The following is a 27,435-nucleotide window of genomic DNA, read 5'->3' on the forward strand; positions in this document are numbered from 1 at the left end:
ACTAAATATTTTTAATTTATTACTTTTTTATTTTTATTTTGTAAAAACTCATTTATTTATTCATTAATTATATTTCTAATTATTTTAAACATTAAAAATATTTATTTTTTAATGCATTCAAAATTAAAATTATTAAAAAAATAATAATTTATTATTTATTTATTTATTTTTAAAATGGTGCTAGATAGGGAAATAAAAAATAAAAGAGTGCTAGATAGGGAAATAAAAACAAAAGGCTGCTAGATAGGGAAATAAAAACAAAAGGGTGCTAGATAAGGAAATAAAGATGTAAATGGTGCTAGATAGGGAATTGAGCCGTGTTTGGTAAGTATATAAATTAAAAAAATAAATTTGACATAATTATAGAGATTAAACAAGTAATTAAACCTGATAGGCAAATTCTTAAATATATTTTAGTATTTAAATTTAAATTAAATTTGTTTTTTCTTAAATTTAAAACTGTTTTTATAGTTTTTAATTTGGAAACAAATTATTTTAATCTCACCAACCAATTATCTTATGGTTACTATGAAAAACCAATTGGTAAACGTCATAAATGAATAGTTTGAAGAAAATCAACGTATATTTAGTTATTTGAGAATAAAAATGATAAATGATAAAATTTGGGCATATAAACACCTTCCAACAATTATTAGTATTGCGAGAGAATTTTTCTATTAATATTTTAAGTATATTCATTAAAATAAACACTTCGAATTACAAAGATTATTTTTGAATAAAATTCAAAACAAAATTTATTTTAAATTTAATAGAATAAAATATACCTAAACCATAAATATGATAAATCCACCTTCTTTCCCGTGTCTTAATATATATGATGTCGTTTTCGTGTGTTTTGTTTATTTTATTTGTTGTGTCTTTTAAGCTCTCTCAACTTCGAAATTCTTGAATTGAAACCCTAACAAGTCTGAGCCAAGGGGCCACTGTGCAATAGTTGCCCCTCTCACTCTCCCCCTCAACATATAATTGATTTTGGTGTCATCTTCCTTTGGTACCAATTCTCTATTCAAAACTACACTGTTCAATTTATATGCATGCATGTTTTGAAGTATTGTCTCAATCCTTATTTTACAGTAACGTTTGTAGCATGTTGTGTATTAATCTGTACCTTTTTCTATTTTACTGCACTATGTAGGGAAGGGGTGTGATTCTCCTTTGTAAGTTCTGAAGCCAAAGATGCAAGCGTGTGCAATGATGGGTTCTCTGCAACAATCCGTTTGGACTAAGGGGATGAATTTCCCTGCTAAGGGGTATGGCAGTAACAACGGGTTTGTACCTGAAGTGAAGTTCTGCAACATGAAGCCGTGCAAAGCCTCTCCTGTCGAAGGAAGTTTAGTCACTGGAAAGCCGTCATCTCTGTCTTTCTCTGTTCCTGAAATTGGAGGTAACCATCTTTTTGAAAAGTTGTCTTGTCCGAATGACTGATATTTTTTTCTTTTTCATTTGAAATGATTAAGGGTGTTGCTATGCCCTATAGGTTCCTTTTCTTTTTATTTGTGTTTGAACTTCTTCGCTATTTTTGTTCTTCCTTGATATTTGGCAGGGTATTAAAAATGGCCCTCAGTTTGTTGTGATAATCAAGTGATGTATGTATGAAAATTTCAACATGTTGTATAGTGTATTTGAGACTTACGGGTTGAGCAGATCTCTCTCACAATAATAGAATAACTTTGGAGTTTAGAATTTTTGTTTGTATCTAATTTTCTCTGTTTTGATGTTTAGTATCTTGACTTGGTTCCAGTATATTGGTAATTGAGTTTATGACTAAATGATTGCTTTTGTCCATGGAATCACATGCAATTGCGAATATTAGGTGATGGAAGTAGCTTCCTGGACTATGGTTTGACTGAAGCCGATCCTGAGGTTCGTGTAATTATTGACAAGGAGAAGGACCGACAATTTAAAAGTCTTGAGCTTATTGCTTCTGAGAATTTTACATCTAGAGCTGTGATGGAAGCAGTTGGTTCATGCCTCACAAACAAGTATTCAGAAGGATTGCCGGGTAAAAGGTAAGGATCTCTTTGATATAAGAAAACATTTTTTTATATGTTTGTTTTGGTATCCAGACTTTGTTCATGGAAAAGGAGAAACTGTGTTTGATTTATTCATTTTCAATAATTAAAATTTCATTCAATCTCATTTTACATGGAAGGTACTATGGTGGGAATGAGTACATTGATGAGCTTGAAACCCTATGCCAACAAAGGGCACTGGCTGCATTTCATGTGGATGGAAATAAATGGGGTGTCAATGTTCAACCATTATCTGGTTCCCCAGCTAATTTTGCAGTATACACTGCAGTTCTTAAACCACACGATCGGATTATGGTAAAAACTATTTGACCTACCCTTGATTTTGTTTGACTATTCCAATTTCCAGCCCATTATTGTAATTGTTCTAATGTACAATGGTTTGTTACCAGGGTTTGGACTTGCCTCATGGTGGACATTTGTCTCATGGATTCATGACGCCTAAAAAACGTGTATCTGCTACATCAATTTATTTTGAATCTATGCCTTATCGACTTGATGAATCAACAGGTGCTTTTGTTTTCTCATTAAAATTATTTGAAATTTGTGAGATGACTCATTTTTTAACCCATGTTGGAATCACAATAGGTCTTATTGATTATGATATGCTGGAGAAAACTGCTAAACTCTTCCGGCCAAAACTCATTATTGCTGGGGCTAGTGCTTATCCTCGGGACATTGACTACCCTCGCATGAGAAAAGTATGTTTTGTATATATGCATTAATCTGGAATTATTATTGCTCATTATATGGTTTTCTTCTTGGCAAGAAGCTAATTACATCTTTTATGCATGGAAAGATTGCAGATGAAGTAGGTGCTTTTCTTATGATGGATATGGCTCATATAAGTGGGCTTGTTGCTGCATCTGTACTTGCTAATCCCTTTGACTATTGTGATATTGTGACCACCACAACCCACAAGGTTTGCCTTGAGATATTTTTATGCCACACTTTTGCATTCAAAATGAAAAAGAGAAGAATTTGCATTACTGTGACTTAGTCTGTTGGATATTTTCTTCCAGTCTTTAAGAGGTCCAAGAGGTGGTATGATATTCTTCAAGAAAGATCCTGTGCATGGGGTTGATCTGGAGCCCGCCATCAACAATTCTGTTTTTCCTGGTCTACAGGTAAATTAAGAATATTCTCTTATTAGTTTTATCTTAACTATTCTACTTGAGGTGCATGGATCCTGTGCTCCCATGGAGTTAAGATGCACGTGTCCTCTTTACCTTCCTACTTCTGTGATTTTGATAGTGATATATTTATCCAGGGGGGTCCTCATAACCACACAATTGGAGGACTAGCAGTTTGCTTGAAGTATGCCCAGACTCCAGAGTTTAAAAATTACCAGAATCAGGTATACCTATAGCCCATGTCATCATTGGACATAGGTGTGTGTGTACATTATCATTTTAAACAGCCTTTTGCTGCTTAATTTTGAATCCACCAAGGTTGCTTCTCTGTATTGAGAAGAAATAAAATAGATTGCTATTCCACACTCAATCTGATTCCTAGAATTATCCTCATGGTCCTGTGGAATAAATGCAGAATGAAGATAGATGCAACATTAGGCACGATTCACTGGTAGTTCTAACTCTTTCGGTTCAAAACTAGAGGATGTAGGCGTGGGATTAAGAAGTGCAGAATGCTAGTGCTATTTTGCTTTACCATTTCTTTTGTATGTTTTGAAGGTAGCCCCGTCCTATCACTTCATAATCATAGAATCAATAACTTCAAAATTTAGGAGAAAAATAAAATTATGATGCCCACCCCATTTGTGTCGAATAGAAGTTTAGCTTCCAAAGCACAGTTATTAAGATAGAGTCGAGTTTAGGCCTTAGTCAGCATTTCTGACCTTCCATTTTACGTGACAATGCAGATTCCCAGTAGGCACTCAAAAAGGTCCAAAATCTACTTCAAAAAAAGTCTGGATAAAGACTATATATATATATATATATATGAATGCAATAAATTAGAGTTTAGATTCTTTTAGAAGCCAATTGGAGTTAATAGGCATTGCTTCTTAATATGTGTACAGTTTGCATGCTTGGTTTACATTTTATCAGAAGACCTTCTTGAATCAAAGAGCATTGAAGTCACTTTAATTTATCACTGAACTTGACCTGGGCAAAGATCCATTTGGACAAAACCAGTTCATTGAGTGGTTTGGTTCGATTTGGTTTGATTTAAAAAGAAAAAAGTGAACCGTGCATAGCCATATATAGAGTTTGACACAAGACACTTACTGACGCTCATAAAAATACTATACTGCAGGTGGTTGCCAACTGTAGGGCTCTTGCTCAGCGGTTAAATGAGCACGGATATAAATTGGTTTCTGGTGGTAGTGACAATCACTTGGTTCTTGTTGATCTAAGGCCTTCTGTAAGCTTCTTGTTCCTTTCTTTTATGTGTCACAAAAAGTATACTTCGTTCCCCATTTTCTTCCCCTCGCGCATCGATTATAGATTGACATGTTTCAATGCAAAAAGACATGATATCCATGTTGATATATGGTCATTTTTGTACGTTAACTATGTTTCATATCCGTTAGGGTCTTGATGGTGCTCGGGTGGAGAAAATTCTTGACATGGCTTCCATAACCCTCAACAAAAATTCAGTGCCTGGTGAGATCTTATTGCTGCGTTGTTTCTTGCGTGCATTAGTTTGCCATTTATGCTTGTTCACCGTGATATTTATGTCCCGTTATTTCTGACACGTGCTTACCATAAAAGGTGATAAGAGTGCCCTTGTTCCGGGAGGCATTCGCATTGGGGCACCTGCAATGACAACAAGGGGACTTAGTGAGAAAGAATTCGCACTAATTGCAGACTTAATTCATGAGGGTGTGCAAATAAGTCATGAAGCCAAAAGTTTGGTCTCAGGAACGAAGCTCCAGGATTTTTTGAAGTTTGTATCATCTTCAGAATTTCCTTTGGGAGAGAAGGTTTCAGAATTGCGCAGGAAAGTTGAAGCTCTTACTACTCAGTATCCAATACCGGGAGTCTAAGTGTACTTGCTTAATGAGCACTTAAAAACTGAGACGCTCTTCAAAAATTTTGTATAATAATCATGCTTCGATGTATGATGCTAATAATTTGTATGTTACATTTTATGGCAAAATCTGTTTGCTGCTGCAGCAGCAACTTTATGATTACCTCATTTATAATTGGAGGCATACCAATCCTTGCACCTTCAAATATTCCGCAGGTCATGGATTTTTAAACACAAACCTTCGCAGCATTTCGTGCTTGCAGTAAGTAGTATTTTGGATGGATGGAAAATTGGAAGCGAGTAAGCCAATTTCTTATGGTTCAAAAAGCTTTGTATTTGTATTATAATAATACCACCTCTAGAGTTTAGGCCCTTAAAAGATTTCTAAACAATTTTTTGAATATGAAAATTAAAATAGCATTTTTCCTTTAGGAAGATTTGAAGTAGTTGCATAAAAAGACGATTTCAACCAGTTTCATAATCTGGAAACTTAATTTAGGCATTAAAAATATCAGAGGAATAACATTGTGATAAGTACAATTTTTAAAGAACTAATTTGTTGAAACCTTCTTTCTAATCTCCCTTCAGAAAGGGGGAAAAGGGAATTCCAACCAAATCTAAGAAAGAAAAGGTAAAGGTAATTGAAGTTTCAGCTTCTCCCTTACAGGGTGTATGGAAGATAAAAGCATCATAAAATATATTAAGATGTCCGTAAGACCAAATGGAATCTGTTCTTCTGGGACGTGACGAAATTGTGTCCTGGTCATAAGATGTGAGAAAATTGTAGAAAACTTTGGGTATCTCTATTCGTGTAAAACAATGTATGCATGAAATAAGTATGGATATTTAATATATAACTGTTCCCGCTAGTAAACTGGAATGAGAATATAACTGTTTAACTAGCAGTCTTGGGTTCAAGTCTTAAATATGTAATTGTGTTAAAGACGTAAAGTGAAAAAAAAAATATAGTTCATGTAAAATAGCTGGCAAATAATTAAGCTTGTTAAGTTTTCTCATATCAGAGGTTAAGAGGAGTGAGTTAGTATATCAGTTATACCCTCACCTCTTTCCTACGTACTCATGTAACTCAGGATGTCGATACCATATAATTCACTCTTTGTCTTTTGTCTTTTAGTATTAGACCATCAATATTCTAGCCTTAGAGGATCTTTTGTGTTTTAGCGTTAAAGAGTCTATGTATTCTAGTGTTAGATGAATAATGTATATTAATATTAGACAAATTCTATTTTAGTATTAGACAATTCCTGCCTTGACGGTCTCTATTCTGATGTTATACGATTCTTGTATATTAAACAGTTTTTGTTCCAGAAGTTTTTTGTAAAATGTATTTTATGATTTAGGGTTTAGGATTTTTGTGGTATTCATCGTTCAACTTCTTCTTGCTTATGCTTCTTTCTTCCTTCTTATTTCCTCATAAGAAGTGTTTTAAAAAAAGCGAAGTAAGAGGCCGAAAGGAAGAAGATGAAGGGGTGCTGCGTGAGAAAGGAAAAAATGAAGGGAGTACTGAATAGGGTTTTTTATTAAGCATAAAATCGTCTTTTTGTCATCCCATGGAGGTGCTGGAGGAAATAGGATGCAAGAAGAATTTGCCCGACATTCATTACAAGACTGTTTCTTCCTCTACCTCCGTATGTTCTTTTTTTAATATTTCAAATTATATAATTCGAAAGTTTTTTTCAAAAAATTTATAATTAGCTTATAAATTACATAATTCAGAAGCCTTTTTTTTTCTCTGATGCATGATTAGTTTCTGGATTATATAATTCAGAAGTTTTTTCTAATATGAGATTAACTTCCAGATTATGTAATCTAGAAGTCTTTTTTCATATACGTGTCCGGATTACATAATCCGAAAGTTACTCTCAAATCCATACTTTCGAATTATATAATGTGGATTACCATTTTTTAAAAATATATTCTGGATTACATAGTTCATAAGCTATATATTTCCACATCTGATATTAGCTTCCGGATTATATAATCTGAAATATATATATATATATATATATAAATTTTATATATGGAAGTGACACAAAAAGGATAAAAAAAAGTATTTTTCATGTTTTATATGGAGGTGGTACAATAACATACGGAGGTGCAGGAAGAAGCAGTCTCATTACAAGTGGGGCTTGAAACCCAAGCATTGTGAATGGCTCGGCCCAAGCCAGAGCCCAGCCCGCCGGTGTCTCCCCCTCTATCTTTTTATTTGTCATTAAAAACGACCTATAATCAGTGATTCCCAACTAAATGCACGCATCTATTTGCATCTCATAGCACAAAGAGTTGAGAAGTAAAGAAAGGAAAAAGTGTGAGACATAAAAATGGTTGTGGAAGATTCCCAAAAATCAACTATCACCGATGAGCAAAACCCTAGCAGGGTCGACAACGACGACGACGATCTCGAAGATGGGGAGATCCTCGAAGATGCCGACGACGCCGCCTCCGCTGCCTCGAAGCCACCGTCCGCCTTCCTCCGCAACCCCCACCCTCTGGAGAATTCCTGGACCTTCTGGTTCGACAACCCTTCCGCCAAGTCCAAACAAGCCGCATGGGGCAGTTCCATCCGACCCATATACACTTTCTCCACCGTCGAAGAGTTTTGGAGGTTAAGCTTTGATCTTTTTTTCTTCCCTTCCGTTCCTCCAATTTCCCTCCTTCCGGGTCCTAACCTAATTGCTTCTTTCTTGATTCTTGCAAACGCTAACCCTTGTTTTTTTTACATGAAAATGGTTCAGCATTTACAATAACATTCACCACCCGAGCAAGTTGGGTGTGGGGGCGGACTTTCACTGCTTCAAGCATAAGATTGAGCCCAAATGGGAGGACCCTATCTGCGCCAATGGTGGAAAATGGACTATGACGTTCCAAAGGGGGAAATCTGATACCAGTTGGTTGTATACGGTATTGTTTTTATATTAACCCCTGTTTGTGATACCAAAATGCTCATTTTCTGTGTGGAGTTTAACTTATGAATTTGATAGCATGTGCTACTGTTGTCACGTATTGCTAGTTATTTTTTGTAGCAGTTGCTCTAAAAGTCGTAATTGAAATTATTTTCTGGTTGTTTGATAGTGGAGAAAGTTTGTAGTGACAGTGCTTGGATTTTAGATTCTATTTGTGATTTGGATGATGCAGGAAATGAACGAATCTTAAAGGATGTTTGAGTGAAAAAATTTACATTGAGTGTATGTAAAATAAGTTACTTATTTGTGATCAAACTAATGGTGTTGTTGTTTTCTCTGTTATTGTTGCCTCTAGTTGTTGGCAATGATTGGAGAACAGTTTGATTACGGAGATGAGATTTGTGGAGCTGTTGTGAATGTCAGAAATAGGCAGGATAAAATTTCTATCTGGACTAAGAATGCTTCAAATGAAGCTGCTCAGGTGACATTTTATTTACCTATTTGGTTTTGCTTTGTTTGTCCTTTCCCTTTATTGTCTATGGTTCTGCAAGTTGGAGGGAGATGTAGCTAACCTAAATTAAACCCTCATGTTTTATCGGAATTATTGAGGAATGTGTATTTGGCATACCTCATCTAATTTACTCTTGAACACACCATCTAATTTACTTTTGAACACGCCAGATCAATTTCTGTGATTGCACTAAATAAGAGCAACGACATAAAACTCGATCATATGCTATATTTGTTCTCATTATGAGTGAGGAGGGTCTTGCTTTACTTGCTCAAAGACGTGTTTGGGTGATAAATTTAATTAAGTACCTTCCAACAAGTTCATATCAAATGAGAGCTTGTTAATGAGTTTGACTGTGAAACTTGCTGAGATAAGCTGTTAAAAACTTATACAGGCAAGTTTCTACGCAAAGCTTGTCAAAAATGATTTTTAGAAAGTTCACGAGCCACTTTCGCATGCTTTCGAGATGTCCCTTAAATCTTCTCTTAAATTCTTGTGCTTCTTGAGGAGTATCTACATTTTCTTCATGCAGATGAGCATTGGAAAGCAGTGGAAGGAGTTTCTTGATTACAATGAGCCAATAGGCTTTATATTCCATGTGAGTGGAAACTATCTGTGTTTATCTAATCTCAAGTTAGGTTAATCTGTTTCGTTATTTTTTTAATTTGTGTTGCTCCATGATCTCCAGGAGGATGCAAAGAAGCATGAGAGAAGTGCTAAAAATAAATACGCCATATGAAGTGTATAGCGGTTTTTTAAGTGGTGGCTAATGAAAGGATGCGGTACATTTCTTTCATGAAGAGTTGCTTTTAGATGCTGTCTTTCCTCCCACCTACCTGTAGCTGAGCTGAATTCTAAGCCCTTTTGGTCTCTTTTATCTTTGTAGTACTCTCATATTTGTTGTGCTCGGAGAATATTTCCTACTGAAGATGTTTCGTCATCAATAATATAGTGATTAGGTATAATTGCTTTTACCAATAGTTAATATAGTGATTAGGTATAATTGCTTTTACCAATAGTTCGAAAATGGGAAAAAGCTTACATCCTTGAATTGATATTTCTCTCCAATCTCCACTTTTAAATCCAAGTTATCAAGGTTCTTCTTCAAACGACTGGAAATAGAAAACTTAACGAATCAAATCTTGAAAATATAACATGTTGATAGTTCAAAAATAACCAGGCTAGTAGGGAACTTAGAGGCCTGCAGGTATCTAATATTAGGTGCTAATATTTTTTTGGTACACCTATCTAATATGTTTGAGAAGTTATACTATGTGCGAAGCAGTAGACGTTACATGTTTCTTTTTTTTCACTAACAAAGTAGTGCTATAAGATTATAATACTAAATAAACTAAAAAAAGACCATTAATGTAAATTTGTATACCGAAATCTGAAATATACATTATATATACCGGGAAAAAAATCTATTTCGAAAAATTAATCTGGATCAGTTTTAGATTAGTCGGAATAGGTATCGGAATTCACATACATAAAAATTCTTTGGTCACAATGTTTCTTATTGATGATATCTATAACATCACTAATTAAACATATACAAGCAAATATACCATATAAAAGGTATTACATTTAAATTCATAAGGCCAACTAAATTCTATGCAATATCTTATTTTATGTACACACATGGCTTTCGTATGAACGTTTTCAACTCATTTTCTATATACGCGTTTTAATGTGAAGCTTTGAATGCTTCAATCAAATATTTATGAGGCACATAGAATTTTAAGAGCAATCCAGATATTTTTTAGTAAACTATACCATTAACTTCTTTTCATAAATTTCTTCGTCTAAATAAATATAATTTTTTTCAAATGTTGTCAAAGTTATTACACCAGGTAATTTTTCTTTCAAATAACTTAATATAAAATAGCTTTCACAAATTAACTTATCATTCTTTCAAAATAAATAATGAAAATTCCCCGAATTTATCCTATATAAATCCAATAATTAATATAAATAGTTTTTAGAAAATAACTAGTTAAAAAAGGTATCCATACTCATCCTGATTACACAGGTAAATTTTTTATATAATAATTATCTTTAAGAAATAATACAATAATTTAACAAATTAAGTTGTGCATATTAAATTCACATTTTCTACACACAAAAAAAAAAACCCCTCAACCGTCTTCGGTCTAATATCAAAATTTATTCCATGGCAGGAGATAAAAACTTGACCTTGTATGTTCCCACCACTTGTAAAAGCAATAACCGACAATGAATACATACAGGTATAACACAAACGTAAACAAAAACATTTTAGCAACGATTTAATCAAGAGTATAGTTTTTTGGGATCTTTATCTACATATTTACATCAGAAGACAGACACGTATAAAAATTCTGATCTAAGTGTGTTCAAATGAATGATTTAAGATTGTAAACAAAATTGGTAGCGTGCGGTTCACCTAATTCCCAGACAAAGAGGGTAGTAAGGTAGTTATACTCAAAAAAACTAGATTCGAGAGAGTAAGTGCATGTACAATAATGGTCTATTTCCCTGTCTAATATAAACACTTAGAGTTGGTAGAAAGGTATGAAACTGCATCAGTTAAAAATTTCCCCTTCTTCTCTGGCTCCGTTCAGAAACTCCTCATCTTCTACGCTGTACTCTTCCTTTATAAATAAACCAAGCCGCTCCAATGGGTTCTCCAGCTGAGGTTTATCCCATGTATCCAATGCAACTTTGTAGCCATTTCTGCCGCCCACCGCCTTGTAAGATAGAGTGCATCCACTCAAACTTTCCAGTTCTCTAATAATCTCCATATTATGTTCTATATCAACGGTTTTTTTCATCTGCATAACACATCAAATTAAATACTCATTTACATAGTTACGGAAAATTTAACTTACAACCACACTTTTAAATTACGAGTAAAACCTTTTCTATTGCAACTCGTGCAGCTTCTCTTTCCTTTTCTCTTCGTTGCCTTGACTCTTCCTCAGCCCTCGATCTGGCAGCAGCTTCAGCAGTTTTAATTTGAGCTTCGATTCTAGCTCTTTCTGTTAAGCATGCAACATACAATGAATAAGATGAGTAAACGGTTCCTTTTAGAATACAGATGGCATATATAGAAAAAGTAAACATGATAAATGGTATATGGACATACGATGTTACTCTAGAGCATTCAAAATTCAAACAGTACAGATGTTTCTACCCAAAAAAAGTTTCTATGTCCCAAAAAATATAAACTAATAAATCACACTCACCTTCACGCTGAATCCTTTCCAACCTCTCCTTTTCCAGCAGCATTTTTTGAGGATTACGTTTATCACCCTAATAAACAAAATAATGAAAATTAGGAAACCACGCGACATTCAAAAGTATCCTTTACCGAGGAAATAGGAGAAAGTTCAGCTATCAAGACACCATTCATAAACGTCTTACATGCTCAAGAAGGGTCTTTTGCTGTGCTTTCAATATTGTATCTGCAAAGCGGCTTTTAAGCATAGCGGCACGAAGAGCCCTTTTAGGAGAAAGCTGGACAGGCAAAATAGGCGTGCTCCAAACTAATGCAACAAACATACATTAGCATCAACTCAATTCAAATACAACGGTAGTAGCAGCTTACTTGATAGGAAGCGAGAAACTGACCTTCCCCAGAAGAGGCATCAGTGTTAAAAGTTACATGCTTAGAACTAGGACAAATATGTTCACTGTCCAATGAACTAACAGCCCCTGTGCAAAATATCAACATCAAAATTATAAAATCAGCATGCATGGAAAAAGATAGAAGATAACTAATTATTAGAAGTTATAAATTATTCTCACCATCAGAATCTGATTTCTTCTCCACAGATGAAGAAGATTTAGCAAGGCAATCCTGGAAGTACACATAAATTTCTTCTAAGATTTGGAAGTAAAATAGATTTCTCAAACCTATTTTGGCTAATATAATGATAACACTATTTTTAATACCCGTCTCAAAGTATCAGCACCACATGCAATTAGGTCCCTTCCTTCTGATCCTTCAGATGATATATCTAAATCAGTACACAGATACAAGTCAATAAGGAAACAAGTGACACATCAGATAAGCAACCAGAAGATTGTCTAACTACCTGATGACAGTTGTGTTGAATTGCCTTGAAGTACACAATGGCAGTTGGTATCACCACAAATGTTACACTTGCATGTGACAAGGCACACTGTAGAACAGGCCTTGAGAGACCCAGCAGAGTGTTCTCTATCACGGCTACGTTTTCTGCCTATAGAATACACAGTTATTAGCTCCCTTCCAGAGCCAAAAACCTTCACAGTACTCTTAAAGCATCATACCTTTGTGCAAGTCTTTCTCAATAAACTTGGAGAGAATCTGAGATAATTTAGGTTCCTCCACCTGCAAGTTAAACAATGCCAATATAACACATGGAAAATATACCACCAGATAAACAAATGAAACATGGGGCATACAAAGTACCACAGAGAAAAAGGTTAGAAGATATCAATTAATATTTCAACTCCAGAAAATATATTGTATCGTTGAATATTACTTACTCTAGCATCTTTGGATGCTGATGATATACTCTTCTGAATTCCTTTCTTTTCAGATACATGTGTCTTTTTGGTCCAGGATTCCTTATGTCGGGAATGCATTGTGTCAAGACTTCTTCCACTAGTTTCCTTGATGGTTTCAGTCTCGCTTTTACTGTGTTCATCTTCACACTTCAATTTCCTAACCAAATCTTTCCATTTTCGATCGAATATTTTACATAGTTCCTTTGCCATCAAATGAACATCATTACTGGGAGGATTGTATTTCATTGCATTTGAGAAGGTCAGTCTGACATCATCTGCAAACTCCTCAGTGCCCGAATAAATGTTCCTCTCCAGCTTAGTTTTAATTGTTCCAAAATCCATAGGATGAGATATGATGGTAAAATAATCTGGAATATTCAAAGCTACTGGGTCTACTGGCTTGCTAAACACCCAACTATATGGATGAGACATTAAACTCTTCAGTATTGTAGCACACTGCACTGACCCTTTTCGATCAACCCTCGGGTTTTTCACCTTTTGGCTATCAAAACTCTCTGGTGGTCCCCTCTTGTTGGAATTCAGCCCAGACAATTTTCCATTCGAATTAAAACGCCTTCTTTCATCAGTGTGAGAGACTTCCTGTCCAAATTCACGTTTAGGCCCAGAATCAACCTCCATCCTTTTGGTTGAGAACTTGATCTTCAATTTAGCACTAGGTAATAGAGTTTCCGTGGTAATCATGATGATGAAATAAAGAAAGCTGAAAATTCCAACTTCAGAGACAAAGGGACGGCGTCCGTCAACAGGCCAGGCTCCCAATTGAAAAGACAAATCACCTGTATACCCAAATAACTATATAAACAGTAGAAATCGTAGTGGAAACATAGTATATAATGTATTGTCAAAAAATTGATAAACTACAAAATACAAAAAGAGCATGCACTGTAGGCTCTTGAAGGCGACAATCGTTCACAGTAATTAAACAATTTCCCCAACCCAGAATTCAAAAGAATTGTATCGAGACTATTATAGTTCGCGAACAAGAAAAGAAAAAAAAAAGACAGGAATTCCTAAATGAATAAAAACAGCCCACGCCATTAACGTCGACCAAAATTCGAATAATAGAAGCATACTATAAGGCTCTTCAAATCAACGAAGCGAACCAAAACCACTGAGTAAACAAAAACAGAAAGAAAGAACGCGCCGAATTCCAGCGAGTTGTGCACTAAATCGAAATTTGGATTGGAAACGAACAATACCTGAATTGCGTAAGAGAGAGGGGGCTAGAAAGCCCCTCTCGCAGATCGACGCGAGGAAGGGAGAGGAGTCGCGCTGCCAAAGCCACAGTGTGCGATGAGTGTGCGTAGCACTGTGGTTTCTAGGGTTTTTGCTTATCGACGAGTGACCTTGACTTTTTATTTTCCCTTTTATTTATAGATACGGCTCTTGTTTTTTTTCGTGGGCTTTAGTCCGTGTTTTTTCTTTCTCTAATTACTGTTATTATTCAGAAGGGAAAGGAAATCAAATAATGATGGCTTTATTATTTATTATTCTGTGATGTGATTTGTGAGCGTAAAATATCTATCAAGAGTCAATATTTAGTTATAATAAAGGAAATATCTATCAAGAGAAAATATTTAGCTGTAATAAAGGAAATATATATCAAGAGTCAATATTTAGATTTAATAAAGGAAATATCTATCAACGGAAAATATTTAGCCATAATAAAGGAAATATCTAATATATTTTTATCTTGAACACAATATTCGAGATCTGTTCAATTTTAAGCCGCGAGATATACGGCGAGGAGTGATGTAATGGTAATAATTGGGTACGAATACGGCGGCTGTAAAAGTTTGGGCTTCTTCGGCCCGTTTGAAATTCTTGATGCCAGCCTGGCAAATTGCAAAACGAACGTGACACCTTTATATGGCGCCTTTTCATCTATCAACACGTTCTAAAATACACACACCATCACGTTTTTTTATTATGTTCAAATTGGTACTATAAATAAATCTTTAATTCTTGATTATTCATATCGAGTTATTACTGTAATTAAAATTGACTTTTAAAATTAAGTTTACTTCCATAATATTATAAAAAAACAAGTGAAACTATTCTTCCTCGTTATTCTTACCCTTAATTCTTCCTTTTGAGAACTATCTTTTTAGCTTTTTTATTATTATGATATCTTAATAATGATAAACTTATATATATATATATATATATATATATTAATTATTTTATTTTCTATCATATTTTTTTCAAATCATATACTTCTTAACAATCTTTTTTAGATTATTTAGTATAATTTGTCAACATTTACATTCAGATTTTATGTATCATCTTCCTTGATACGTAGAATATTTGATATTATAGTGAAAAATATAATTTTATTTACTTTTCTTTTATTAAAATATTGTGTATATATTATCTTTTTTTATTAGGCATATCAATTGTTGCTTCAAGTGTATAGATAATAATATTATCTATCTCCATTTGTCAAGCTTTCGCTTTAAACTTATTTGAATTTTCCTCAACTTTAATAGAGAACTTTATTCAAAAGGTATATATATTTATAATCTTATTATTAACTTATTATCTATTATTGAACATTTAATCTTTTTGACAATTTATTTAAGCGTGAAAGTGTATCAATCAAGAAATAAATAATTAAAAGAATGACTAAGGATAAATTACATACATGTTAATCCAATTATTTTACAAGTTAGTTAAGTTCATTTACACACAACACACGTAATAATTATAGTAGTAACTAACAAAATTAACCATTTAATAACAATCATAAAGAAACGCTAACATATTTATATAATATACAATATCCATTAAAGAATATTTATCATATGCACCAATCAAATGTCGTCATTAAAATAATCCACCAAATAAATAAGAGACAGTAAAAAAACATAATAAATTCACAATACACTACTATCTTCCAAAATTCTTCTTGTACCTTCCTCTCTTTCCATTATTCATTCTATTAAGATTGATTTTCTCATGTCATCCCTCCATTCATTCATATACTTCACTATCTTCCTTCTTTTTTTTCTTCCACTCCCCTTCAACACCTACATAGCCATTGTTAATGAATGAATCAAGTATCTCAATTGTCTCTTTGTCCCATAAACACAATAAGTCTTTGTCTCTTTGCATCATAGTATTTTTTTAATGATTTGATTATTCTCACCTTCTTCAATTTTTTCCAATTTTTTTTTTCTTCTCCCTCTCGTTGTTTAACCAAAATATTTATTACAATTATTTATATTTGCACGTGACAAAATATTTTTCGTAAAGTGTATAACTAATATTATAATCTTTAACACCCAAACAACTTAATTTATTATAACAAAATAAATACCAAAAAATAACGAAAAAAATATTAAAAAAAACTAAACCTTACTCGTTATTTTGTCCAAAAGCCAAGTAGTCCACCGAAATAAAGGGCACACAACATGCATTTTGAGTATACAATATTGAATATACATTTCTCTTCAAATATTTAGTTTAGTTTCATGACTATTTTTTTTCTAAATTATTTTAGTTCTTTTAGTCAACGAGTCCTAAATTCATTATAACGAATATTTAAAGTTAACTGACCTTATTATATTTAAATAAAATACTTTAATATAATACATATAAAAAAATTATTCATAAAATACAGTAGACCCTTTCTAAGTGAATTTATTTTTTATTTGACATTTTTGTGACTTTTGTTTTGATAAATTTTAATTTGTTTTGTTTTGATTAGGGAGTATATGTATGAGGATTTGAGGGGTGAATTTGGAGTGAGTTGAGAAGAAAGTGTGAAGAAAGTCAGATTGTTTGGATTAAAATGTCTTTAGTGAATTTGTGGAAAAAAATTATTCAATGTGTTGGATGTTAGATGTTTAAAAAAAGTTCAAAATGTAACTTTACAAATTTATCGTTGTCTTTAGAAATAATTAAAAAATAAAATAAAAGGTATTTTTTGTGTATATTTTAGTTAATTAAAATTTTGTAAATTATTTTCAATACCGTTGAATAATTATTTTTGTTTTTGAAAAAAAATGAGTTACTTACCATTATCGAGACATGTAAAGTTGTCATATAAATAAAATTTTCAGTTATAAATTAAATTTTAATATTAAAAATTATAAAAAAAATGTTTAAAAATAATTTGAAATGTATTAAACTACATAATATCTAAAAATATGAAAATATTTCAAAACTACATGAGTATGAAATTTAAGAAAAAATTAATACACAAAAGTCATAACATACAAAATATATAACATTTATCCATCACAAATATATAACTCATTACTGATCATAGAACGCGTACAAAAATTGACATAATTGATTATCAACTCAAAATATAAGGATGATCAATTATGCATTAATAATAAAGTTTAGGATAATCGATTATAGTTGAAAAAATATAACAAAATCAATGTTGATAAATGAAACATTACATGCAAAAGGACACCTAGATGATTTTCCTTTGAAATTCACTCATGTGAGAGAAACGCTCTCCCTTAAATCATCATTTCACTCGCTCGCATTCATTTTGAAGCAAACAAACATCACACTCGATCTTTCTTCTTTGCCAACTGAGGAACCCTTCATCCAAATACAACCTAAGAGTGTAGTTACAAATAATAACAATAAGATAAAATATTTGTCATATTATTTATTATTATTAAACAAAGTTGTTATTATTAGTAGTATTAAAAGAAAGTTGGGTTATGCCAAACTTTTTTACAAGGTAAATTAATCCTAAGTTTGTAGTTAGTTATGTTATGATGTAGTTATGAGATAAGCAAGGATAAGTTTTACAGTGTAGAAAAGACATGAAAATTCAGAATGGTTAATTATTTCAACATAAAAAAGAAATCTTTAATTCTAAGGTAAGTAAGAAGTAGCTAGAAAGAGTGATCCCTGATGCGCTATAGACAAGTACAATCCTCCAAGTATGACAAATAAAATAAGAAAATGTGATGGAATATCACGGGCCATGAAAACCATATCCCAATGTGAAGCCCGAAAGCGAAATCCCTTTATACGTGTCCGTCAAAATCATTTTCCCTAACTTTTCTAATCACTTTTATTCCATCTTCCAATCTACCTTTCCAAAATCCTACCAAGTACCCCAAGCCATTGGTACACTTTTCCCCGCACGAAACTTATTCTCTTTAATTTGCATGCTTTCGACAACAAAGGATTTGTCTAAATGGATAATGCCACCGAAACATTCTTATGATTCTTTTTAACTTTCTTCATGGGTCTTTGTCCTAGCTTTCTTTCATTAAAAAATTAATCAAATGTAACCATAGAAAATATCGAACTTGTCTTTTACCCCAAGGATAAAGATAGTCACGCGCAATTCCTATTCTCCACATAGTTCACAATCTCATTTCAATCATGATGTGCTAGTAAACTTCATCACAATGATGTGATACCATTCTACGATCATCATCACTTTTTTTCTTTTTTTTCTGTTCATTTTGAATATTTGTCTTTAAAATAATCTCTTCAATGCCACCTCTTTATTTGACACTTTAATTACTAATTTATAGTTTAATAGTTAATATATGAAGAGACAATTTTTGTTCTTCTATTTTCACATGTGCCGTACGAGGTTAAACCACCTATTCAATATACATGCACTACAAGTTTTAATTAAAAATTAATTAAAAGTTAACTGTTAAAGGATAAGGAACACTATTGTTGACATTGTATCTAGACGTAGTGTACAAATTGGTACATTGTTCACTCAACTTCTTTTTTTGGTGTACCTCTCTTACTCAATCTTAATGTTTACTTCTCATTCAACTAAAAATTATAATACATGATGACACTATTAATTATTAATATTACAGCAAATATTTCAAAATTTATATTGAAGACAAAAATTATACTGAGCACATATGTCTTAGCTTAGGAAACAAATTTGTAGTTGAGAAAAAAAAATATTGGTGGGTGTACATGGAATCCCAAATTAAGTTATCAACCATTCTATTTTGTCATCACACTATTAATATATTAAGAATCTACTTTTGTCATTATAGAGAAAAAGAGGCAACTAATAATTTATGCATGTACTTTTACTGTTTATTTTCTCATAATTAAAACCAAATGTTATTTTATCTATTTATTTTTCAAAGAGCCCACCCAAAATAATGCATCTCATTAAATTTTATACTGCTTCCTTTCCATGTGTTTACATGTTCAAATCCATAAAGTAAAAACATGTTTAATGGAACTGAATTTTTTTCATTACTCATCATAAGAGCCAGTTAATTAATTTGTTATAATTAAACAATAGTTTTTTTTAATTAGTGACATTAAACTTTATTGACCATTAGTGAGACGTGTTTTTATTTTTTTTATTAGTTTTAATTCTTTAAAGTTATTTTGTTTTAATACATTTATTATTTTAAGTTTAATTCATGATGTACTTGAATAATCAAGGCAATATTACAAAATAGTCTTCACACAAGAAGTTAAACTCCCATAGATATAAGACTTTAAAGGAATATAGACAAAAAAAAATTAACTGAGAAAACATTTTAAATTAATTATAATAAAGAAAAGCCAAATCAAACTTCTTTTTATAACAGGGCAAAAGAAGTATCGTAGATAACTTTTTATACTTTGACCACCTTTGTACCAAGATACTGCCTCTATATATAATTACAGGTAACAATTATCTTAAAACTCTATTACATGTAACTAAAACTTTAATTACTTTTATCTTAATTAATTATATAGCCCCAAAAATATTTTTAAAAAATATCATTAGTAGAATTAAATTATACTAATTTATTTTGTAATTAGCCTAAAATTGATTATTATTTTTATACATGAGTCCTAAAAGAATATTAAATAACTGTGTATTTGTTAAAAAGGTATATTGAAGTTCTATCCATGGTATATTCTCTGTATATTTTTAATGCACTCCGATAAAAAAAAATATTTTGAATTTCTTGACTGAATGATTATTAAGACCTTTAAACTAGAACCCCTTGGAGTTCTTCACTCTTTTAATTTAATTATTGGAGTTCAATCTCACTCGGATTAATTATTTTTTTCCAAAGTAAATTTGAACCAAATGTCATCACATAACTAAATAAAAAAAAACAAAAACAAAGTGTATTATTAAGATAATGTGCTTATAAACTAAAATATTTCCTTTTTTTATAATTTTCCTTTTTAGTGTTCAAAGATTTCATTTTAATGGCGAAACACCCAACACGGGAAGACCATGAGTGTTGAAGTTTGAACTTCAAAAGAAGGAAAAAGCCTTCCTTTTGAATTTATCTTCTATCAGAGAAGATGAAGAAGAAGTGGGTGCACTGCGCACACCTTGGAACATCCAACACGCAGAAGCAATCTCGAAGAAGAAAACTGAATGCATATAAAATTAAACAATAAAGCATAATTAAAAACTGAAAATTAATTTATTTTATTTCTAAGCTTCAAATGTTCGCTGTTACAAACAATTAAGGAGACTCAAAAAAAGATCTCAGGCTAACCCAATAATCAATCAATAGCAAAAGCAAGGAACGGAGACAAGTTTTGTTGTTTTTGCTTTCAGTTTTTCCAGCTTCTTCAAATGTCACGCTTCCAGAAACCCAGTCAACCTGAGGATCGAATTTCTAACCTGACTCAAATCTCGTCCCTTCAAAGTCCTCCCATTCCCGGTGCAAACTGAGAACGCCATTTTTGCCGCCACCCTCCGCCTCACGATCTCATGCGGCGGCGTCATCTCCTCCGTCTCCTCCTCCTCGCTGGAGTCCCCCCGCCGGACCATTCCATCGGGTATATTCACAGGCTTTGAAATCACCACCCTCTGCGGCTGGGAGGCCCCCAACTTGACCTCTTGATGGAGGCTGTGGTCCGAGAAGACAATCTCGGATTCCGTGAACTCCTCAGACATTTGTTTGGGTTAAGATTTTACGAATTATTTTGGGGTTAAATGAGGTTTGGGAATGAAACAGTGAAGGGTTGGGGTTTTATTTATAAGAACGGGGAAGGGATCCTTTTGAAACGTAGATAGTACACTTGGATTGGTTTGTGTTGTCAGATGGCGTCATTATAGATTGTTTCATTCACTGAGTCGGCTCATTTTCCAGCTCCTTATTTTCTCCCTTGTGGGTCCCACTTTTTGTTTTCTTCATTTCAATACCACCACATTTCCTTTTCTTGCAATTAACTCCTACCCTGCCTTCTCTCTAGTTAATCCCAATTTAAAATCACACCAATGCTCTTATCTTAACTATACACGTGGTTCCAAGTTGAATTTCTCCTCTTTTTTACCTTATTTCATGTTTCGGAATCTAATGAATTATTTATTTACATCTTTGTTCAATGCTGAGGTTTAATGTTTATCCAGAAAAAACTATATTGAATTAAGTTAAGAGTTTATGGTTTTCTAAATGCTAACTGCATGATTTCAATGATTGCTGCATCGGTTATGAATTCTGTTATTTTCCAAAGACAAATGAATTTATACACAAAGGTTTGATGCTGTTTCAACTGTTGTTGCATATCATAATTGATAATTGTCGGTTAATTAACTATCTATAACTAAGATGAATGTAGACGATAAGTGTGATTGCTTACATACGTGGTTACTGCTTCATCGTTATCTAAACCTCGTAAAGTTAAAACGGATTTTAACTTAGCGTGTCAAACCATAGTAACTTATACAAAGTAAGATTTCTGACAGAAGACATAGAGACTAGAAAAAGTAGCTGTTTTTTTTGCTACAATCAATGTGCTATGAGTGTTTTGGCCGAAGTATTACTAAAATACCTTTTTTCTTTTCTTTTTAATCCTTTTCAAATGATGACAAAGTAGATGAATAGACCCGACATTAAATCCTGTAATAGAATCTCTATATATTAAACTATTAAAATATTATATAAATAGACACTTTTATAACATTTTTTTTATAATTGAAACTGCATTAACTATTACACGGTTGTAGTTATTACCACACAAAAATAAGTGTTTATAAGAAATTATAAATTTAAGATAATTAATGTTTTTCAAATTTTTTTATAAGTATGAAGCTTTCTTTTATCTTACTATTTAATACATTACTCGTACCATAAGATGTACACAAAAATGGATAGAGGTTAATTCTGAAGTACAGTCAGTGTTACAACTTTTATAATACCCAATAATTAAAAATAATCTTAATGTTCCTTTTAAAAATAATAATTCAATATTAATAACTTTAATTATGATAGGACAATGATTTTTTTTTATAATATTGGATTTTTTCAATAATTCATTTAAATATGGTACACTTTTTTTAATAATTTGAAAATTAATTGTTAGTAACAGTAATTAATTTACATAATTTAAAAATCTTTGAGGATAAATAACTACAATTTTTTTAATAAACTATTGATTAAAGAACTGTAGAGTGCTCTGTAAAATTAAACACTGTAATATTAATAAAAAAATAAATATATTGTTATAAAATATTAGAAAAATTAGTGAAAGTATTTTAGGTAAAAAAAAAACATAACTTACCTGTCATTTCAGTCATTTTGGATGCATCTGACCATTTCTTTTAACCGGTTTATAATATATTTTAATATCTTATTTGATAAAAAAATAAAAATGTCATAATAGGAATATGTTGCAGTGAAGGACCAAGTACACAGTTAAGGACAGTACAAAGTTACAGAATGATCGTACAACGAATTCAATTTTTTTCCATTATAAATTATTTTAATTACATAATTCAGTTGTTAGTAGACATTTTAATACGATAATGCACGTCTTAGTACTGTAATTCTATATTTTATGAGTGAAATAATATATTTTATGTAAAAATATATATATTTATCTCATTTAAAAAAATAATGTTGAGAAAATTGGCATATGGTATAAGATTTGAAATTTTTATTAACAATAAATTTTAAATGGAAAATGATTTTTTTATAGACATATTATATATTTTATTTTATTAGAAATCATGAAAATGTTATATTGGAAGAATAGAACTATGAAAAAGTAATAAAGAGAAAATCAAAATAAGTTGAATTTTTTTTTACTTACTACTAAGTATAAAGCTTTTAGTTGTACTTGAAACTTTCTTATTATGAGATTCCGGTTAGGAATCTATGTTACTAATGTAGATGATTTAAGTTGTGGAATTATAGTTAAGTTTTATGAAGAGTATAATGAAAAAATTTACAAGTATGCATCCTGTTTAAAAAAACAAGGAAAGTTAATTTTAGTATTTAATTAGTTTGATAATTATTTGGATATGTGAAGAATAGGATAGTTGAAATATTATAAATGTTGTAACTAAATTGTGTATAGTATATGAGGTTAATGAAACTTATTTGAGTGTGCACTAAGTATCTTTTCTTAAGAAAGAGGTGATTGTTGAGGTGTTGAGAAACTAAGGTGAGTGATTATTTTTAAAATTATAAGATTATTGATAATTTCTTTCGATAATTGAACCGAGATAAATATAATATAGTTGAAAAAAAATTGTTAATGTAATTATTATAATCCTTAATATGTATTTAGATTTGAACGAGATTTGAAAAGTAATTTGCATTTATTTTTCATAGATGCATTATATTATTACAACTTCTCTTATACTACCAAACAACTTGTCTTTGGTGGATTTCTTATACTCAACTCCTGAATGTTTCGCTGAGCTCATTGCAATTCTTCATTTGAAGGTTTCATTTGTGTTAAGCTCATTTGTAACTCGCTCAACGAATTACCTTTCTTCATTTTGAGGACTTCCGTGTGTTGAGTGCATTTGCGACTCATATATCAGATTTTGAGCTCAAAATGCACATTTGTTTAGAACATGTTCACTTAGCAACATTTATCTCCTCTTAACACTTTGAAGTGAAATTTTGGGGTGTTTTCTTTCTTAGTTTTGCTCATGGCCAATTTTCTTTGCTCATAGGAAACTTTCTATATTGATTCAAAACCACTCAACTACTTCTTGCTTCTAACAAAAATCATTTAACATGGGTAAAGAACTTCAAGTAATTAATTATTTTTATTATAAACATTTTTGAATTTTTAAGTTGGTAACCCTTTTATTTTACAAAAAAAATAAAATTAATTTGTTCAATTTAAGTGTCTAAATCGAGTTAAATCAATACTTACTAATTATACAACAAGTAACATCTTTCAAACAACGAGAATCCACTCAATCAAGAGTTACCTCATAATTATATTCTCTTGTCTAAATGCAATGTGTGATCACTTAACCATATAATAATTCATCTGTTAAAGTTGAAGACATGACGCCATTAATATGATGAGATATTTGCTATAGTTTTACATTATATGTGATTTATATTATAACTCTTTATGGATAAGCTATAATCTTTTACATAGGTTTTGATGAAGGATATGTAAGATTGAATATTGACAAACAATTACGGAAAAAATAAAATAATATACTCAATTTATATATATATATATATATATATATTATTTTTTTATCACTAATACAGTCAACATTAACATATTTAGAGAACAGTGTGAGTCTTCCCTTCCTTCAAATTTTTAATCTCATTGAGATGCACTAATTCATGATTCTTATATCCCTATTTATAAACAATTAAATTGTAATTTGTCGTGTATTAGTGAAAATACTAAAATATATATATATATATATATATATTTAGATGTATTTACAAACTACTATAATCATATTTAATACAAGGATATATGATATTACGAGTGAGAATAGAAACTATTTTATTTTTTCTAACTTGTGATATATACTATATATAAAAGTTTAAAAATTTAGAGTGCCAAAAGTTATAATATATTTATATAATTTTATCTTAGATCTTTTTACATTAATTTATTATAATAAATTTAATTTTCCTATGAATAAGTTAGTTCTTCTAGTGGTACATAATTTGATTCTCTGAAATAATAATAATATTTTGAATTCTTATTTTGTAAATAAAAAAAGTTGGAAGATAATACATCGTTAAGACTATTAATCAATTTTTTCAGCAAAAACTAGTTATAAAAAAAATTAGTGATATTGTATATATCAGCAGCATATGTACCAAATTATAGAAAAATCACAATATTAATAAATGAAAAATTATCATTAATATAATATTTAAGATAATTATAATACATGTCAACAAGCTTACTGGATAAAACATTCTTCATTTACACCATTGATACACTAACTAACTCTTTATGGTATGGGAAAGATTTTAAGAAGATAATATTTTTTACTCATTTTTTAAATTAAAATAGTTGTAGATAATACTTGTAAATTTAATAAATAGTAATTAATTAGAAATTTTGAATCCAAATAATTCATAACCATATTTGGAAAACAGTACACAGGTGGTCCCTACTATTAATTAATTGAATTCTTTTGAAGTTTTTAGTTTATAAATATCGCAGAGAAGAAAAAAAAAAGATTGCATTTACTTTCCATGTTTTGGATGTGCATTCATTTGCGTTTTAGATGAGAAAATGAGTCCGTGGTCCCAAGATCTTTGTTTTCCTTTTTTCTATCTAAGTATTGACAATATTTCCTCAATGTGTATTTATGGGCAACATTATTGAACACTATGCTCTGTTTGAGATATACACAGTTCATGTAAGTATAGTGGTGCAACTTTTTTCTTAGTTCAATGTTTCTGTGTTTGGACTTCACGAGATTATGTCACAAGTTTGAATTATAATATAGTGTTGCAATAGTGTCTTCATAATGTAGATTATAGAATAGTCTATAACTGAGTGATGAGACATGAGTGATGAGACAGAAAAGAAAAAAGGCATTTAGACTAATTTGTTAAATTGAAAAATTTATTACGGACAAAACTAACATCCTAAGTTGAAATGTTGAAAATATTTGTTTAGGTAATGCAGAGCGGAAGAAAGAGCATCGAGATTGAAGTCAACCTAAAAGTTGTTAGAAACTGAGAATAGAAGTAAAAAAAACATCCTACGTTAATTGATATTTACGTGTAGAAAGAGATGTTGTGTTGTTATTAATGAGCATATAATAATAAGATTATATAAAATAGGAAAGTATATTATTAATGAGATGTTATGTATGGTAGCAGCATTGGAAAGCGCAACAATGATTGATTGGGTGAAAAGCGTGGCGATAAAGCTAACTGTATGTGTTTTACTACACCTTCGCGCATCTCAAGCCAAGCCTCCATTTCCCGAGGCCACAATCCTCTCTCTGCCACCGTGGGCCCCACACCTCATCCACATAATACCTGTCACCTCTGCGTACCAGGATTTCCAACCTCACCGCCCACTCATTTTGCAACACGTGTCCCGTGCTGATGTCACGCCCCCACTTTTCCACGTGCTCCCAGGGTTTCTCCTCTTCATCATTAATCCTGCTTCGCTGCTACGTTCCCCACGTCGTTTCTTTGTTTTCGTGCAAGTCTCCACAACACTACTACAATTTTTCTTAACTTTATCTCAATCCTTTTATTTTATCTTACTTTCTTTTCGGTTTTCTCTCTGTTTTTCTCTAATATGCTGCGCAACTCACTTCTCCAAGCAATGTTCCCTTGCTTTTCTCCGCAAGGATCTTGCTTTTGCAAACTTAATCGCCCAATCCTCTTCTCATAATTATTTCCCAGGATCTAATCACTCTATCAAACGCCCCATTGTCAAGCAATTACTTGTTTTTTTTTAATAAAATCACTCTAATTTCTTTTTCAATTTTAACAAAATATAAGTCAATTTTGGAGAATACAATTTCAAAATACGAAGTCTCATGTTTTAATTAATTACACCATTTTTGTATTATTTCTTTTGTTTTTAGCGAAATCATATAGTTAACCCATGACTTCTGTTTTCAATTTTTTTTCAAAAACCCATGTATATGCTTCATCTGAGGGAATTTTCTTTAAATAATTAATCATGACAAAAAACTATTTTAAGTTACATAATAGGTTTTGTAACTAAGATAAGAAAGATTACGTAGAAAAGATGTAAAATCTAAATTATTAATTACTAATCAAGGCGTGTTTCGTAGTGTCGTGATAAAACAATTATTACAAACAATTGCATTTTTACAAACTCGATTTTTCTTTCTAGAGGGACACCCTAATTTGTTCACCCATTTGTATCTATTTTTGACAGCAGTATTCTTCTCTATTTGTACTTCAAGGATACATCATTTATTATACTTTTATCTTATATTTTTATTAAAAATAATTGAATGCACAAATTTTTCAAATTGAGAAATCTATTTACTAAAATTCTTAAATATAGTTGTCACGAAACATACATGCATGTTTTTTAGAAACAAAAAAGTCAGTGCATTAAGAGTACAACTTAAAAAAAAAAATAAAAAAATAGAAGTTGTGTGTGTTAGATATACTGTTTAACTGAAAACAAAAGAAATAAAAATAAAAATTACGTAATCAAAGTATGATTTTTATTTTAATGTTAAAGTCGT

The 27,435-nt window shown here is 31.3% G+C and overlaps 4 protein-coding genes across 6 annotated transcripts; 2 read left to right on the plus strand and 2 right to left on the minus strand.

The window, feature by feature from the left end:
* The first annotated feature begins 809 nt into the window (after nucleotides 1-809).
* Nucleotides 810-5,205, plus strand: LOC137832422 (serine hydroxymethyltransferase 3, chloroplastic). Of its 2 annotated transcripts, none has more exons than XM_068640581.1 (12): nucleotides 810-1,012; nucleotides 1,157-1,405; nucleotides 1,835-2,030; nucleotides 2,174-2,348; nucleotides 2,444-2,561; nucleotides 2,640-2,752; nucleotides 2,851-2,973; nucleotides 3,074-3,178; nucleotides 3,322-3,408; nucleotides 4,326-4,433; nucleotides 4,603-4,675; nucleotides 4,784-5,205. In XM_068640581.1, exons 2-12 carry the CDS (start codon nucleotides 1,198-1,200, stop codon nucleotides 5,056-5,058), a joined length of 1,581 nt encoding a protein of 526 aa, XP_068496682.1. In that variant the 5' UTR covers nucleotides 810-1,012; nucleotides 1,157-1,197; the 3' UTR covers nucleotides 5,059-5,205. The 2 variants fall into 2 exon arrangements, with proteins under 2 accessions (XP_068496682.1, XP_068496683.1); XM_068640582.1 differs by having other exon boundaries at nucleotides 914-1,069.
* A 1,956-nt stretch (nucleotides 5,206-7,161) lies between these two features.
* On the plus strand, nucleotides 7,162-9,442 carry LOC137832423 (eukaryotic translation initiation factor 4E-1). Its single transcript, XM_068640583.1, has 5 exons — nucleotides 7,162-7,668; nucleotides 7,799-7,964; nucleotides 8,322-8,447; nucleotides 9,010-9,075; nucleotides 9,166-9,442. Exons 1-5 carry the CDS (start codon nucleotides 7,385-7,387, stop codon nucleotides 9,214-9,216), a joined length of 693 nt encoding a protein of 230 aa, XP_068496684.1. The 5' UTR covers nucleotides 7,162-7,384; the 3' UTR covers nucleotides 9,217-9,442.
* A 1,298-nt stretch (nucleotides 9,443-10,740) lies between these two features.
* LOC137832425 (transcription factor GTE12-like) lies at nucleotides 10,741-14,391 on the minus strand. Of its 2 annotated transcripts, none has more exons than XM_068640585.1 (11): nucleotides 14,234-14,391; nucleotides 12,993-13,810; nucleotides 12,774-12,834; nucleotides 12,557-12,703; nucleotides 12,414-12,478; nucleotides 12,267-12,318; nucleotides 12,090-12,173; nucleotides 11,883-12,004; nucleotides 11,705-11,771; nucleotides 11,376-11,497; nucleotides 10,741-11,290 (listed from the first exon to the last, which is right to left on the minus strand). In XM_068640585.1, exons 2-11 carry the CDS (start codon nucleotides 13,713-13,715, stop codon nucleotides 11,042-11,044), a joined length of 1,692 nt encoding a protein of 563 aa, XP_068496686.1. In that variant the 5' UTR covers nucleotides 13,716-13,810; nucleotides 14,234-14,391; the 3' UTR covers nucleotides 10,741-11,041. The 2 variants fall into 2 exon arrangements, with proteins under 2 accessions (XP_068496686.1, XP_068496685.1); XM_068640584.1 differs by having other exon boundaries at nucleotides 12,414-12,463; nucleotides 14,234-14,375.
* A 5,909-nt stretch (nucleotides 14,392-20,300) lies between these two features.
* Nucleotides 20,301-20,913, minus strand: LOC137833571 (protein S40-3-like). Its single transcript, XM_068641912.1, has 2 exons — nucleotides 20,638-20,913; nucleotides 20,301-20,381 (listed from the first exon to the last, which is right to left on the minus strand). Exons 1-2 carry the CDS (start codon nucleotides 20,911-20,913, stop codon nucleotides 20,301-20,303), a joined length of 357 nt encoding a protein of 118 aa, XP_068498013.1.
* Between the last annotated feature and the right edge of the window lie 6,522 nt (nucleotides 20,914-27,435).

This window comes from Phaseolus vulgaris, chromosome 6 (assembly GCF_000499845.2).
Source record: "Phaseolus vulgaris cultivar G19833 chromosome 6, P. vulgaris v2.0, whole genome shotgun sequence".
Classification (NCBI taxonomy): Eukaryota; Viridiplantae; Streptophyta; class Magnoliopsida; order Fabales; family Fabaceae; genus Phaseolus; species Phaseolus vulgaris.

What these genes read in the sequence shown, in the direction of transcription:
- LOC137832422 (XM_068640581.1), top strand. Translation starts at nt 1,198, where the DNA reads ATGCAAGCGTGTGCAATGATGGGTTCTCTGCAACAATCCGTTTGGACT. An exon ending in TCGACTTGATGAATCAACAG is followed by an intron (nt 2,562 to 2,639) that starts GTGCTTTTGTTT and finishes GAATCACAATAG; the next exon opens with GTCTTATTGATTATGATATG. An exon ending in CTGTTTTTCCTGGTCTACAG is followed by an intron (nt 3,179 to 3,321) that starts GTAAATTAAGAA and finishes ATATTTATCCAG; the next exon opens with GGGGGTCCTCATAACCACAC.
- LOC137832425 (XM_068640585.1), bottom strand. Translation starts at nt 13,715, where the DNA reads ATGATTACCACGGAAACTCTATTACCTAGTGCTAAATTGAAGATCAAG. An exon ending in TGAGAAAGACTTGCACAAAG is followed by an intron (nt 12,704 to 12,773) that starts GTATGATGCTTT and finishes TGTATTCTATAG; the next exon opens with GCAGAAAACGTAGCCGTGAT. An exon ending in TGATGCCTCTTCTGGGGAAG is followed by an intron (nt 12,005 to 12,089) that starts GTCAGTTTCTCG and finishes TTGTTGCATTAG; the next exon opens with TTTGGAGCACGCCTATTTTG.
- LOC137833571 (XM_068641912.1), bottom strand. Translation starts at nt 20,913, where the DNA reads ATGTCTGAGGAGTTCACGGAATCCGAGATTGTCTTCTCGGACCACAGC. An exon ending in AGGGACGAGATTTGAGTCAG is followed by an intron (nt 20,382 to 20,637) that starts GTTAGAAATTCG and finishes ATATGCATTCAG; the next exon opens with TTTTCTTCTTCGAGATTGCT.
- LOC137832423 (XM_068640583.1), top strand. Translation starts at nt 7,385, where the DNA reads ATGGTTGTGGAAGATTCCCAAAAATCAACTATCACCGATGAGCAAAAC. An exon ending in ACCGTCGAAGAGTTTTGGAG is followed by an intron (nt 7,669 to 7,798) that starts GTTAAGCTTTGA and finishes AAAATGGTTCAG; the next exon opens with CATTTACAATAACATTCACC. An exon ending in CAATAGGCTTTATATTCCAT is followed by an intron (nt 9,076 to 9,165) that starts GTGAGTGGAAAC and finishes CATGATCTCCAG; the next exon opens with GAGGATGCAAAGAAGCATGA.